We start from the raw sequence: 14,539 nt of genomic DNA, 5'->3' as shown, positions 1-14,539 counted from the left end.
TACTTGTAAGCAATGCTTCACGTAAATCCATGCTAAAGTGTTTTTTTTGTTTACCTTTGAAAGTGAAATCACTGCTGCTTGACGGTGTTATAAGTTGTTGTTGTGGGCCTTTCTTTTGTAATCCTGCAATATGAATACTTGTCTTGACATGCTGGTTTATTTGAAACTTTTTTGTGCATGAAATATTTTTCTCGCAAATTCGACAATATAAAACATTTCTGTCATATGTAAATATTCCAGAATAGTCGGCTATCCACGAAGAGACACTTTTTTTTCAAGAGGCATGGTACACATTAAACTTTACACAAACAAATAAAAAACTAAATTGATGCAATGAACGCGTCAACAATTAAATGTGTAATTTAATTGTCTAGTGGGAGGAGTACTGCAGTAGGTATGTGCGATGCAGAGCGGTATTGTCCATCCTTGTCTCGCAATGGTTTATGTTTTACTTGACTTCGTAATAATATCCTACCAAAACAATAGATACGTGGCTGCTAAGTGCGCTGTAAGAAACATGCAGCTAATAGGTTTGGCCGGCTACAACGCAAGACTTCATTTTTTTCGGTAGGTACCCAACTGAAAAATATTGTAAATATAGAAAAAATATGCATCATCACTAGATTTTAAGGTCTCTAGTGATTATGTAATCCCCAATTATTTATCAACATATCAGTTTGATTTTTGTAAATGTTTTTAGTAATCTGCAGGTTGTTTTTTTATAAGCAAAATGTTAATAATAAATTCTTCTACTCATACATTTCACAGATTTATGTGTTTGAGTTTGCGCATATGTTAGTAATAGCAGATCTCTATATGCTGTAACAGAAGAAATGTAGAAATGCCTAAATTATAATATGATGAATGATTTTTATACGTTGTTTACATATTAGTCATTGTTCTTATTAATCAGCCAGAAGTATAAAAAATTAAAAGATAAAATAGTAAAGCAAGAAGAAAATAGAAATTAAGATAATTAATAATAGAAATTATAAAAACATCGATTTTTAAACACAGAAATTGAATGATATTTATTTCATAGTCCTGTATTAATATGGAAGAAAGCAAAATATTGATTAAAATTAAAATAATGATTAAAGATTACTTAAGATTTAATTCTGCTACTTTCTTCTTAAATTTATTCTAACACTTTTTATTTTCAAAGATGTCCTTTAGTTTTTAATTGATTTAAAACCATGATGTATGAATATGCTGACATAATTATCTGAAATTAAAAAATACATAAATATAAATTATGATAGACAACAGAACTTTTGAAGAAAAAAGGAACAATTTATTTTTCTCAACTCATTTATTGTTAGTTATAAATTTAGTGTTTCCTTTCTAATACTGGTGTATATATATATATATATATATATATATATATATATACACACACACACACAACACACAGGTGTTTCATTATAATCACTCTAGGTGCTTTTCTCGTAAACTATGCACAATACAAAAAGTTACTCAGATTAGAAGGTGACACCTCATGGTGACCTTAAACTTGAGCTTATTTCAAGGTTAATATGATCTTTTCAAATGGAATGACCCCCACCAATGAAAAGAGCGAAAAATTTTACATTGGAATATGAGGTCACACATAAGACCTTGGAACTTTTTTGAAGGTCATAAGCTAACCATCAGAGATATTGTTCTGTGGGTGCAATATTCTTTCTGCAGATATTTACAGTTGATAGTTTCTAAGTTATGAGAAGAGGATTGCTATCTGGTACTCTTTTGAATCGGGAAATTGTGTTAATTAGATACTGTGTGTGATTAATTCCTATACTATGAACTTCAAGATGCTGGAAAAATGAAGCATAATAATAAAGCATCATTACTAAATTCAAGTATCTTGATGTGACATTTTTCGCTCTCCAATGGTGCTATCAAAAAAGGTAATTCCATTTGAAAAACCTCAGCGACCTTTGGACGACCTCAAGGTCACTGTCAGTTAACCCCCTCCTATCCACATAACTTCTGTAATCATTTTTATGCTCTTTCCCGTAGTTTGCAAGATAAATGGCCTGGAATATAAATATTTCAGGAGCATTGTATGACCTTCAAAAATGTGGAACTCTTATAACACTATCACGTCAAATCCAAGATCATGAGATTTCCCCCTCCAATCTGAGTAACTTTTGTATTGTGCATAGTTTACTAGAAAATCGCCTGGGACAATTAAAATGAAACACTATATGTATTTATGAAAATAAAATCTGACGTAAGCTATGCACATTAAATAACTTAATTGTACTAAAATCGCTATGCATTTTCAGTGCACTACTGATTATTTATGTCACAGACTTTACATTCGTAACACATCTGAGAAACAAGACATGATATCTTGGAAATTTCTTGATGAAAATCATTAGGGTATGTCCGCCAGTATAGATGCACCTTTTTTGTTTATATCTAAGCCCATTTTCCAAATTGCAGACATCAAAACGGAGGATAATAATCGGAAAAAGATGTGTAAAAAATAAATAGATACCAATTACAAAGTAAGCAGCAATATTATGCCTTTATTTTTTAATCAAATAGTACTGTCAATTCCAAAAAAATATTCTACTTTTTTAATATAATTTAAACAACCAATTAATTTCTATAATCTTATTGAAACAAAATTGGTGTTCAAACAAATTTTTCTTAATTAAAAAATATAATTGCTATTAGATAAAAACATATCACATATTTTATACAATTTTACATTCGTAAAATATTTTTAAATTTCAATAAGATTATTGTTAATAGAAAATTAAATCTTTTGAAAAAATATGCTTAATACGAGTATAAAAATTGTACGCTTGCAGGTAAGTTTGATAAAACTGGACAATTTTACATAAAGTATATTGAGTTTGTCAATTATTATTTGATGTTTTCCCCGAAGTATATGTATTTGCGATTTCAAATTTTATAAATTTATTATTCCAAAACTCGTTAATTTGTGTTTTATATTCAATCAACTATGCTAAACAATTACTGAAGTATCACAACAATTTATTACTAGTAAATGAAACACATCCTTCGTTGCTGAAGATTTAAAAAAAGGATTTTTTGCTGTAAAAAGAACAGAAAAATCTTTCAAAAATTCCTGTAGATCTTACTTTAGAACAAACCATAAATCCTGATTATGTAGAAAACTTCCTGGTGTTACTCATTTTAGAAGCTCACTTTCTGCTCATCAGCAATGGTCTATAAATCATGCACTCACATCAAAAATAATTTCATAGTTTTTCAATGAAACCAGGTTAAAAATAAAGTGAAGACGTTACTTCAGATTTAGAAAAAAATAAAATCAATCAGACTTCAACTCACTTGAAGAAATTTATATGTATAGGCAATATTTATATATATAGACAATGACTTACTGTATAATATTGCAACAGAAGGATCTGCTACAGATGAAGTATCCAATTTTTGAATGCAGAAGAAAAAGACGATGAGTTGAAAGAAAAATTTATTTCAGAATGTAGTGAATCTGAATTTAGGTTTCAAGAGAGTGTATTTTCTAAAAAAATTCATAATTTTGTTTCATGTAACAAAATGGAAAGAATGATTGTGAATATCAAAGTGCAGTTGCAGGTAGATTTATTTGGACATTTAAATGTACCAAAATATTGACCTTGAAAAGATTTTAACATACCCCTTAACACCCGTTCCACAGTCTTTTTGTAATTTAGACAGTACAATTCATAGTACAGAAAAATCTAATTCAATGAAGCATTTAAAGATTGAAAGTAGCAGAGTTTTAATACCCTTGGGTTTTATGTTACATTCTATGAAAGATATTCCTCAAACGTTTGGAAATATTTTAAAAAAAAATATTGCAAACCATCACTAATTCATTCGTCCGAAGTTTACTTAATTCTTTATCGATACTTTCAACCTTCTGTTAAAGATTACGAACGTTCACAAAGAGGAAACGCTTCATCATTCGTCATTATCAGGGAAACTCAACTGAGGTTCACAGATTTTATCAAGTGATTGCGCAATAGTAAATTTAAAAATGCATTAATTAATTTTATAATAAATCACTGGAGTAACCAACATCTTCTTGAATTTACTAAGGATAAAACTATTTTTGTAAATTTTGATATTCATACGAAGTTGTGAATGGCCGACTCACACAGTCAATCGATGGAGAGTTTTCTTGTCCTAATCATGAAGAAGCAGACATGAAAATAATGTTTCATATGTGTAAAATTGATCTTATTGCTAATATTTCAATAAAATGTTACGATACAGATATTTTGGTTATACTAATATGAAATTTTCATAACGTTAAATCTAAATAATATATTTCAATTGAATATGGAGTTTCAGGTGAACTAAATGTAATTATTATTATTGAAATTTAAGTTAATGTGTGAATTTCTGCAAAGCGCTTCCAGCATGTAATGTTTTTGCAGGATGTGATTATAATCCATCGTAGAAAGGGAAAGTTGCGTCCATCTAATTTCTTCAAGAATTTGAGTAAATGTAAAAAACGTTTATAGAGCTTGGTAATTTGTCTCAGGCTGAAGATAAAGGTAATACCAAATCTTGAAAAGTTTGCATGTCAAATGTATGGAGTTACTAGTAAGAACCAAAATGATCCGGCAACCATTAATAAAGCTTGATTTAAATTGTTTTTTTAAAATTATGAAATATAAGATATTGACAACCGTTTAAAAAGAAACATGTAAAAAATTTTGATGCAACACGTTCTGAATTTGAACAATAAATTTTATGTTTGTAATAACAGGCAAAGATCACACCAATGTATTCCGTTGCAATTAATGTCGGAAGAGCATAGATGACTTAAATAATGATGATAAATATGAATTTGTATGGTTTAGTGGCGATCTACTACCTTGTGGTATGTGAAACTATATTTCTTAATGATGATACTGATTTGGAGGCAGAAATGTTAGATAGCAATATAAGTATCGATAATGAGAAAAGTTTGCATGGAAGTGATAGCAATGATGTATGTGTATAATATTGTATTATATAAAATATGCGAGATGTTTTCATCTAATAGCAATTATACAAGTATTTTGTAAATAAAAAGATTTTGTTTGAAAATACTTTTGTTTTAATGAGATTATAAAAACCAATCGGTTGTTTAAATTATATTAAAAAAGTAAAATAGTTTTTTTTTAATTGACAATACTACTTGATTGAAAAATAAAGGCATAATATTGCTGCTTACATTCTAATCTGTATTATACATTATTCATATCTATTTATTTTGTACACATATTTTTTCAACTATTATCTTCTAGTTTGGTGTCCACCGTTTGAAAATTAGGCATAGACATAAACAAAAAAGGTGTTCTACACTGGCGGACATACCCTAATGATTTTCCCAAGACATTTCCAAACTATCATTGAGGTCGTTAGAAAACTGTGCTATGTTCTGGCTTTCAATCGAGATTTTTAAAGGGAAAACGACCTATTTTTCCCGCCTTTTTTCATATGAGCTTATACACTTATGTACATTGCACATATGAGTCAGCGAACGTAGACCTTACAGTTTAAATTTCCAAACATTGAGGCTACCGCCATTACACGTGTAGTGCAATAACATCCTCTACTTATATTTAAATTTTCAACTTTACCTATCTTGAAACTTTTCCAACTTTCATCCGCTATACAATTTTCCACCTTCCACACTGCTTTCCGCCGTGAGTTATTTACAATCAATGTAAGTATTACTACTATTTTCATCATTTTGGGAAAGGCCTTTTTTTGCTTGATGTTTTCATCGCATAAGCTTGAAGCTTGTGCGTGGGATATGGAAATGTAACATATGAAAAATGCTGTGCATAACCGTGATTCAAATCCAGAACCTCTGGATGAAATTATCTCTTCGTCTATTTGTGATATAGTCAAATTTTTTATCTGCTGTATCAAATTATTAATTATTGATCTACTCATTCATTTATTGGCTTTCATATAAGGTTAAAAACTTTCTGGATGTAACAGTATTTTTTGTGATGAACATTTTGTATTAAGTAAAACCATTTGAAGTCATAATTTAACTGATTTTGGCTAAATTAATTACACCTGATTTGGTGAAATTAGTAAGAAAATTACTATTTGTTTTCAACAGACTGCTGCTTAAGGGAAAAATTAACTGAAATGTAAGTATGAAAGTGGACTATCTACAAAGGCTATTTAATCTTGAGTAAAATCTCGAGCCCATGGTGATCATATCTCCCCACCCACCACTTTTGAACAAATATATCCAAAATTATATGGCATCAATCATCCGTACTCAGAAGTCATACAACATTTCATAAAAATCTGTTTGTTACGTTCCACTTTTGCCGTCGGGTGCTGCTACCTAGCGAGGGGCAAAGCTCTCCAGCAAGCTATGGTCATACGATGTCCTACATCATAATACCGCAAGGAGTGGTCATTATGATGTAGCGACCTGTATTCATTCAGCGCCAGAATCTGACCCAGAACAGTCATGTTGTACACTCAGTCCGGATGGACACGCATACTAATGTTTGGACGAACACTTATTTTTTTTGTATACGTATATTTTATTAAGTTCAATTATATGTTACGTTATATGTTCAATTATGTGTTATCAAAATGTCAAGACAACAAGAAATTAAATAATTCAATAAGCAACAAGGCGTTGTTTTGATTCTCACCTATGCATCTACAGTTCATATTCACTCTAAAACCTACCGCAAAGGTTTTATGGTCCTCCACATCGCAAGGGATCTAACACTGTTTATCTAATCTTTGGAATGAAACAAAATTGTAACTGAAAAAAATTAGGCATATTATCACCCACCCTTAAATGAAATTTCCCAGATGTATAACCAAAGTGATATTCTAATGTATTCTACAGATTTATTATTAATGCAACAATGTGATCTAGAGTGCAGAAACAAAAAAAGAGTGTTTTTTACTTAGCTACCTAAGGAGGTGCCATTAAATAATGTTAAAAAATTTAACTATCCTTAGAATAAAAGTTTGAAATATAGAAATATCTCCTTACCCCCTTGAACAACTGTGATCACCACAGTCACAAAACTGAATGACGTGATTGCCCATATGTAGATATGATCAGGCCAATTTTCATCCAAATCGGTACATCAAATTTGTAGATATCAAGATAAAAACATGCCAATATATATTATATGTATATATAAGGATGTAAATAGATTCTAACACAATTTTTCAATGCTAAAATTGTGTATTTTGGTTAAAAAGGATCATGAAATGTCAAGATCTACAAAAAACTCAACATGTAAAATTTGACCCGATTAGCATACTTTCCTTTATATGTAGTATACTGTATAGGTACCCGTAACTGCACTGTACATGGTATGATTAGAATCTGAGAAAGCAAAAATTGCATAATTTTTTACCGAAAGAAAGGTTTCTGATGATACAGGATAAACTCCTAGTCCAAGTAATTTAAATTGTGATTGACAGCGTTGAAAAATTATCTTAAGCAAATTATGGATATTTCTTGAACAGGCAAACCAGTTTGTTCCAAATCCCAGTTCTGTTAGAGAGTTCCACTGAAATAAAACAATTTTCAAATTATTTCAGATAATTAATAAGTTTTAAATTCATAACGACTAATTTTATATCATAATTGTTGCTTTTAGTCATTTCATACTTTATATTTCAAGCACGCATTCTCATGTTAAGTCATTAAGCTGCAAACTAATAAATTTATTTTTCATTAAGAAAGATTTATCACTGTGACAAGAAATAGAGGATTTTAATAGTTTGTATTTACTGAATTCTAAAACAAATCGTTCTTCAAAGTGAACATAATTTTTAAATTCCATTACAGCAGGGCCTCCTTTAATCGAAATGACCAGCCGCAGTGGTTGAGTAGCATCTCGGCCCTTCATCTGGCGGTAGCACAGAACTTCAAGTTACAACCACATTAAAAGATTGACCATAAAACATGTAATTTACATGTTGGCAGAATCGTGGAATTCAATGGATCAAACAATAATCAATAAATCGTTTACAAAAATACAGCCAGAAATTTGACAGGTTAACAGTCAGGAAATTGCTATTATGCCATCGAATGATGAGTTTTGTGATTTATTAGAAAAATATAAAGGATGTAAAATTATTCTGGGATGTAAAAATACAAAGGAAAATGAAGTGTAGCATAATCAATATATCACCAATATGTTTTATTATCTATATTGCCTAGGTTCAAGAAAATGGAAGTTATACACTCGAATTCGGGTGGCAGTACAGATTATAAGTTGAATCCTTTGTGATATACAAATGTTAACAAAGTAACGAGAAAAATAATTTAGAGAAAACACGTTTTAAATTTCAGATCTGCAGTGGATTTCAAATAAAAATATCTTCTTTTAATTCAAAGACGATGCCCTTATGAGGTAAATACCTTTGAGATAGTACAGGTAGAAAAATGATGTAGGAATCTTTTAATAAAGGTGCTGAAATAGCTTGTATAGACTGACCATGAAGTAAAGAGAAAAAAAAAGTGAAAAAAGAATAAAAATACAATTATCCTTAACCATTGAAAATTTAGCTGATTTTGATTATTCGTTTTGTTTTATTTTTTGAGATGCGTTTGTAAATTATTCATTTTTGAATAATGCATGTTCTATTGCATAACGAAAACCCTTTTTTTACAATAATAGCTGAATGAAGCGAACTGATTTTAGTTTTAGGGGTAGGTGAATTAATTATCTATCTTATAGCCTGTCCTGTTAAATAGTGTTATATTAACTGTCAAATGTATTCTTAGCATTTATGTTTTGATACTGTTATTCATGTTGGCTAATTCCCACTTAGTTTATAAACTACCCACAGTGATTGCTACCTGGTGTTTGTAAAAAATACCAACCTGTGTCTAAGATGAACGTGAGCGTGTAATATATTCATAATTACAACTATATCTACATTAAAGTTTTAAAATGATACCCTTTAATAAAAATATACTTTTTTATTTATTGTACTGTATAAAGATGTTTATATTCTATTACCTCATAAGTTAGAAGGTCTCCCATCAAACAAAGAACAAATAATAATAGCAAATTACCAAATATATATGCTGTGAGTGATATAAGCTGGAAATAATCAATGTCAGACTGAAACAAAATTAACAGTTTTTGTAATTTCTTTATATACTTAATAAATTAATAACAATAAAGAAAAATCACCACCACTTTTTTAATTTATTTTAATTAATGATCAACATTGAAAATGTTCTAAAAACCAAAAGAAGTCTCTTCAACATGAATTTTGTTTTATTACTTTATCTCTGAATTTCTTCACTTTGCTCATTGATTTTTGTTCATCTCCATCTTTCTTTACAACTATATTTGACATCTTTTCAAGTACTTTATTTTTTAAGTTATGTAATTTCTGATTCATATATCACATTCTACCCAAAACACTTGAAAAACTTATCAGTCAAGCTGAATGTCAACCGTACTTTTTCTCTTTTTCATACATACTCTTTTTAATAGTTCTCTACATTATAGAAAACCATCTTAAAATACCAAAAATAAAATTAATTCTTTATCACTTCATTTGTGGTTAAATGGGCTGATAATTAATATTTATCAACTCAGTTGTACTCTTTGTAACATAATCTTTAAAAAATATGTATTTTTCTATGTATACTATTTCCTTAGTCTCGGTTTTTTAAAAGTTTAATATTTATTCCAAATAAGATGTAAACCATTATTTTGAACTGAAAATTCAACTACATCACAGCTATTACATTAAGTTACAAAAAAACTGAATGAATTTACACGTAAAAATATCTAACCATAAATAATTTAAAAAATTGATCTGTAATAAATCATATGTTGAAAGAAGAGATAAAAAATTAATTTACTGCCAAAATTTGTATTTTAAATAAATAATCTCGAATAACTGAATAATTGCGATCAAAATCTGTAATACTCTTCTGAAAGAATTACATTCCATCTTAAAAATAACCGGTTGAATAATCTAATTTTAAAATCGATGGATAGTAGTAACTTAGTAATATATCGACACATTTTTATAAAACTGATTGAAATGGACTAAGGAATAGTGCATTCAAATTGCTAAAAATATCAAACTACAACATTTTTCCAATGTCCTCCTCAGAATGAAAATCAAAATTATGTTTTATACTGTATAAGTTGATATACAGGTGATTACAAATTGCACGGCAATCTCTCGGAAGGTGATTCTATAGAAAAAAATAAGAAAAAAAGGTTCAACAGAGGTCAGAAAACGGTTCGTTAGCGAGTTTCGGCTCATGAAACATTAGTCCTGCTTTCTGCTCCCTCTGTGAAATTAAACTGTACTAAAATTCTTGGGGTACAAATCAAGCGATAAATTTGGTGTTTTGATCTAAGAAACTGAATAAAAATGGTCCCAAACCCCTATCGCACTTACGTTTTAAGAAAAATTGAGTGAAACAAAAACGTTTTGTCGGAAAATACACTTTCTTAGGTTTAGAATAAAATAAATGTTAATTTACAAAGAAATAAATACAGATTTTAGTTAACTTTGTAGAGAATTTAATTCTGAGAAAATTCATGTACATAACGTCAATTAAAATTAAACACAAATTTGAGAAGTTCAACTTTAATTAGAAACAAAACAAAAACTGAATCAGTTTGTGTTTTGTGAAAAAGTAAATAACAATAAGAAAGGACCAAATTTTACTCACAATTTCTACTCCAAGAATTTAGTATGGTTTAATTTAACAAAGGGAGGAGAAAACAGGCTAAATGTTTTACAACCGAAACTCGCTAACGAACCGTTTTCTGACCTATGTTTATATGAATCCTTTTTGCTATTTTTGGCTACAGAATCATCTCCCAAGAGATTGCCGTGCAATTTGGAATCACTCTGTATATCGTACAAGGGTTCATTTGAGTGATTATTATTATGTTACTGATAGAAATAAGCTTAAATTACAGTTATTTAATAGGGTACATTGTGTCTTTACATTTTCTCATTTCGGTTGAGTTGCATTTAAAACTAGGTAATGCTAATTCAATAAATATCAACATAAAAATGGTATTTACAACAAATTGTGTGAAGATCTACACTTGTTATGAGAAAATGCAATCGCTTCAGATAAGTCATATTTCCAGCAAGGCTGTTTTCCAACTCTTGTTTGTTGTTTGATTTTTTTTAAATGAAATAATATGTTACTACAAAATAGAAATTAATTTATGAAATATTTACTCGTATTGCGTTTTAATCAAACCATTAAAAAAAGATTCAGGTCTTGTTTTAAATACTTTACAAGTATTAATTTACCAATTAAAGCAAAATTAGGGTAGTGTTAGTAACATTATACTAAGCGTAAAAAAATATCAAGCAGAACATAAAATAAGAACAGAAGGAGATCCTAATTGTTTATATTGAGTATTCCAAAAAAAAGGTCTGTTCTTATTTATATACTATAGGATTAACTTAATTGGATATACCTTCATAATAGTAATTTTATTTATTTGTTGATTAAGTTCTACTCTGAGTATTTCAATACTGTCTCATCTTGCTTTCTCATATTAAGTAATTTGTACATAATATATTTTCATGTTAGCCGATGTTCATTATACAGGTGCCCTGGGAGTTACTGGCAAAACTTAAGAGAGTTCAGGACACCAAAATAAACAAAAAAGAGTTCATATGAACAAATAATACTCTCTCTCTTGCTTCATTTCCCTCAGTTCACCATTTTATGTTCTTTTTTCAATAAAATTTTATATTCTTAATCTCCTTCAATCTTATACAGATTGAAATATTTTAATGAAATCTGGTGTACATGTACCTTACAACATTTTCTACAAACAGAGTTTGAACATTCCAAAGTAGCGGCAATTAAAATATTTTAATTATTAATAGCTCTGTAAACATTAATTTTGTCAAATTGCATTTTATTGGATTAAATGTTAAACTTTTTACTGTGAAGAAAATAAATATTTATAATTTTTTACATAAAATTGGCTACATCATTCTATGGCATAAACATATTACCCCAAGTGTTGGTTTTTTCCACACCGCCTCAGCTAGTGTTTTATTAATTTAACCTGTAATTATATGAATCAGTCAAATCAATCTATCAGTTTTTAAAGTATTTTGGTAAGATAGTACATCTGTCATGACTTGACTTCATGAGACAGAACTGTTTTATAGGATGTTCTTTAACATTCAAAATTACTTTATTATCACAATCAATAAGATCATATAAAATTGTGAAATCTGTTTTACATTTTGTTTGCACATGCGCTTATTAAAAAGAAAGAGTGTATAAATGTTAATACTTAGTAGTTAATAGATTTGTCACTTTAATAACTAATTTCATATTTATCTTGCATTATGAAATTCAAAATATCCTGGCTATTTCCTTCATTCTATCTTGAAAATATTGCTCTGCAGTTTTCACTATCAAATCTTTGATATTTAATTAAATGATTGATTTTTTTTATAAATATTTTCATCCACGATGGTTGGTGATGATATTTAAAACAACAAATCAAACCAAATTTTATAATAAAATATTTTAAAAACATTTTTGTAACTATCATCAATGTAAGATAAGCAAATCGGTCACTGAAGATAAATACAGACAACTGAAAATTTTGTTTGAAAACATTTTATTATATTTAGTTCAGTTGTAATCATAAAAGTTAAAAATTGTAATCGTAATTGTAAAAGTGTATTTGTTATTTATTTTATTATTATGACTTAAAATATGCAAAACATGTAATTCAAAAAGAAAGATGAGATGGTTGAAATGTTAGATGAAACGATTCCAGACCCTTCATAGGAATCTGACCTGAAGCCAGTTGATTAAGAAGCTAATGATGCATTCTGATTTTTTCTGAAAAAGTTTATATTTTTATAATTTTAATTATAAAATATAATGTTACAATTATATTTTTTAGTTTCTCAAACATGGTACCGCTGATATGCTAAATAAATAAATTAATTATAAATTAATATAATCCACCTTACTAGCACACTGATATGTTCTCTAGATCTTTTGGCTTCCTTGGAAGCCATCATCAGGAGTTAAAATTAATGCATTAAAATCAAAGTTTAAAAAATTGTAGTTAAAATTTAAAAACATATTCCTTCACTATTCCTTATTCATATTCCTTCAGTATACTAGTAGGACTGGGCAGTCATGACTGTTTTTAAATTTTAACTACGATTTTTTAAATTTTGACTTTAATGCATTAATTTTAACTCCTGATGATGGCTTCCAAGTAAGCCAAAAGATCTAGAGAACATATCAGTATGCTGGTAAGGTGGCTCATATTAATTGTTAATTTATTTAATTTTTTAGATCATGGAAAGAATGGTTAGTTGGGCTCCTTTATTGTTTTCTTCATTCACTAATTCATAACAGCATAGTGTGTTATTTTCTAATTACATATCAAAACAAACATTTTGATTCATTTCTTAAACATAGCTACATTTACAAAACTACTACATAAATATTTACATTTACAAAAATACTATTTCCTAAAAAACAACTAATTTTTTTTTGTAAATATGATTTGATTTGAATAACACTTCAATCAAGGTTACACTAACTGAACTCCTAAAGTGGCACTGTTTAATCAGAGAATACTCATAAATAAAATAATAGAAAAATGTTAAACTTACTGCAATCAAAGTGAATCCATCTAAACAAATTGTAAATACTTCATAAAGCAATAAAAGTACAAATGAAGGAGAATAAAGTTCCTTTAAATTATTACCAATTCTGTAAAAGAAAACATTATAAATAAATCAGTATTAATAAATTACAACAATAAAACATAACTCACTGATAAAAAAATATATCTCTTGGAATTTAAAATTTTATTTTCATTCTTGATTCAAAATCATAACTTACATTAAAAAATAATTAAATAACTAATTCAGTAATAATTTGTAATTTAAAAAAGGAAAGTAATTGGATCTGATCATTTCTGCATAAACATTATTATAAGAATGAGTCAAAAATAACGTACTCTTTTACCATTACACCTTCAAGATTGTGATAATTGCCTTTTGCGCATACGTGCTTAATGTTGGTACAATTGCGGTTACGGATGCAAAATTTGACCATGTTCTCATCATTTGCCTTCCTGCTTATTACAGTGTAAACACGTCACTGCGCTAGCAGTTTGCACCAAGGATGAACAATGAGCAGTGATCCAATTTCTCTGATCAAAGGGTGTGAAAGGGGCTGGAATTTATTGTACAGACTATCTTAACTTCTCTGATCAAGAAGTTTAAAAGAGGTCAGACGAGTGTGAAGCAGGAAGCCCATCAACCTCTGCCACAGATGACAAGATTCAGCAAGCTCAAGAGATTATTCTGATGAATAGGCAAGTTACCGTCAATGAAGTAGCATTTTCTTTAAATATCAGTCATAATTTTACCCACCAAATCATTCATGATGAGCTCAGCTTCTGTAAAGCCTTTGCACGATTGGTCCCAAGACAATTTATGGCAGAACACAAGCCCAAACATGTTGACATCTGCTAATACTTATTTGATTACTTCA

The 14,539-nt window shown here is 28.8% G+C and overlaps 1 protein-coding gene across 1 annotated transcript; it reads right to left on the bottom strand.

Moving 5' to 3' along the window:
• Positions 1-1,118: 1,118 nt before the first annotated feature.
• Positions 1,119-9,104, bottom strand: LOC142330826 (putative odorant receptor 19b). The gene is made up of 3 exons (XM_075376262.1): positions 9,006-9,104; positions 7,389-7,544; positions 1,119-1,225 (listed from the first exon to the last, which is right to left on the bottom strand). Exons 1-3 carry the CDS (start codon positions 9,027-9,029, stop codon positions 1,160-1,162), a joined length of 246 nt encoding a protein of 81 aa, XP_075232377.1. The 5' UTR covers positions 9,030-9,104; the 3' UTR covers positions 1,119-1,159.
• Positions 9,105-14,539: the final 5,435 nt, after the last annotated feature.

This window comes from Lycorma delicatula, chromosome 10 (genome assembly GCF_047948215.1).
Source record: "Lycorma delicatula isolate Av1 chromosome 10, ASM4794821v1, whole genome shotgun sequence".
Classification (NCBI taxonomy): domain Eukaryota; kingdom Metazoa; phylum Arthropoda; class Insecta; order Hemiptera; family Fulgoridae; genus Lycorma; species Lycorma delicatula.
The sequence above is the reverse complement of the archived record's forward strand: the minus strand, read 5'-3'. Positions and strand labels throughout refer to the sequence as shown.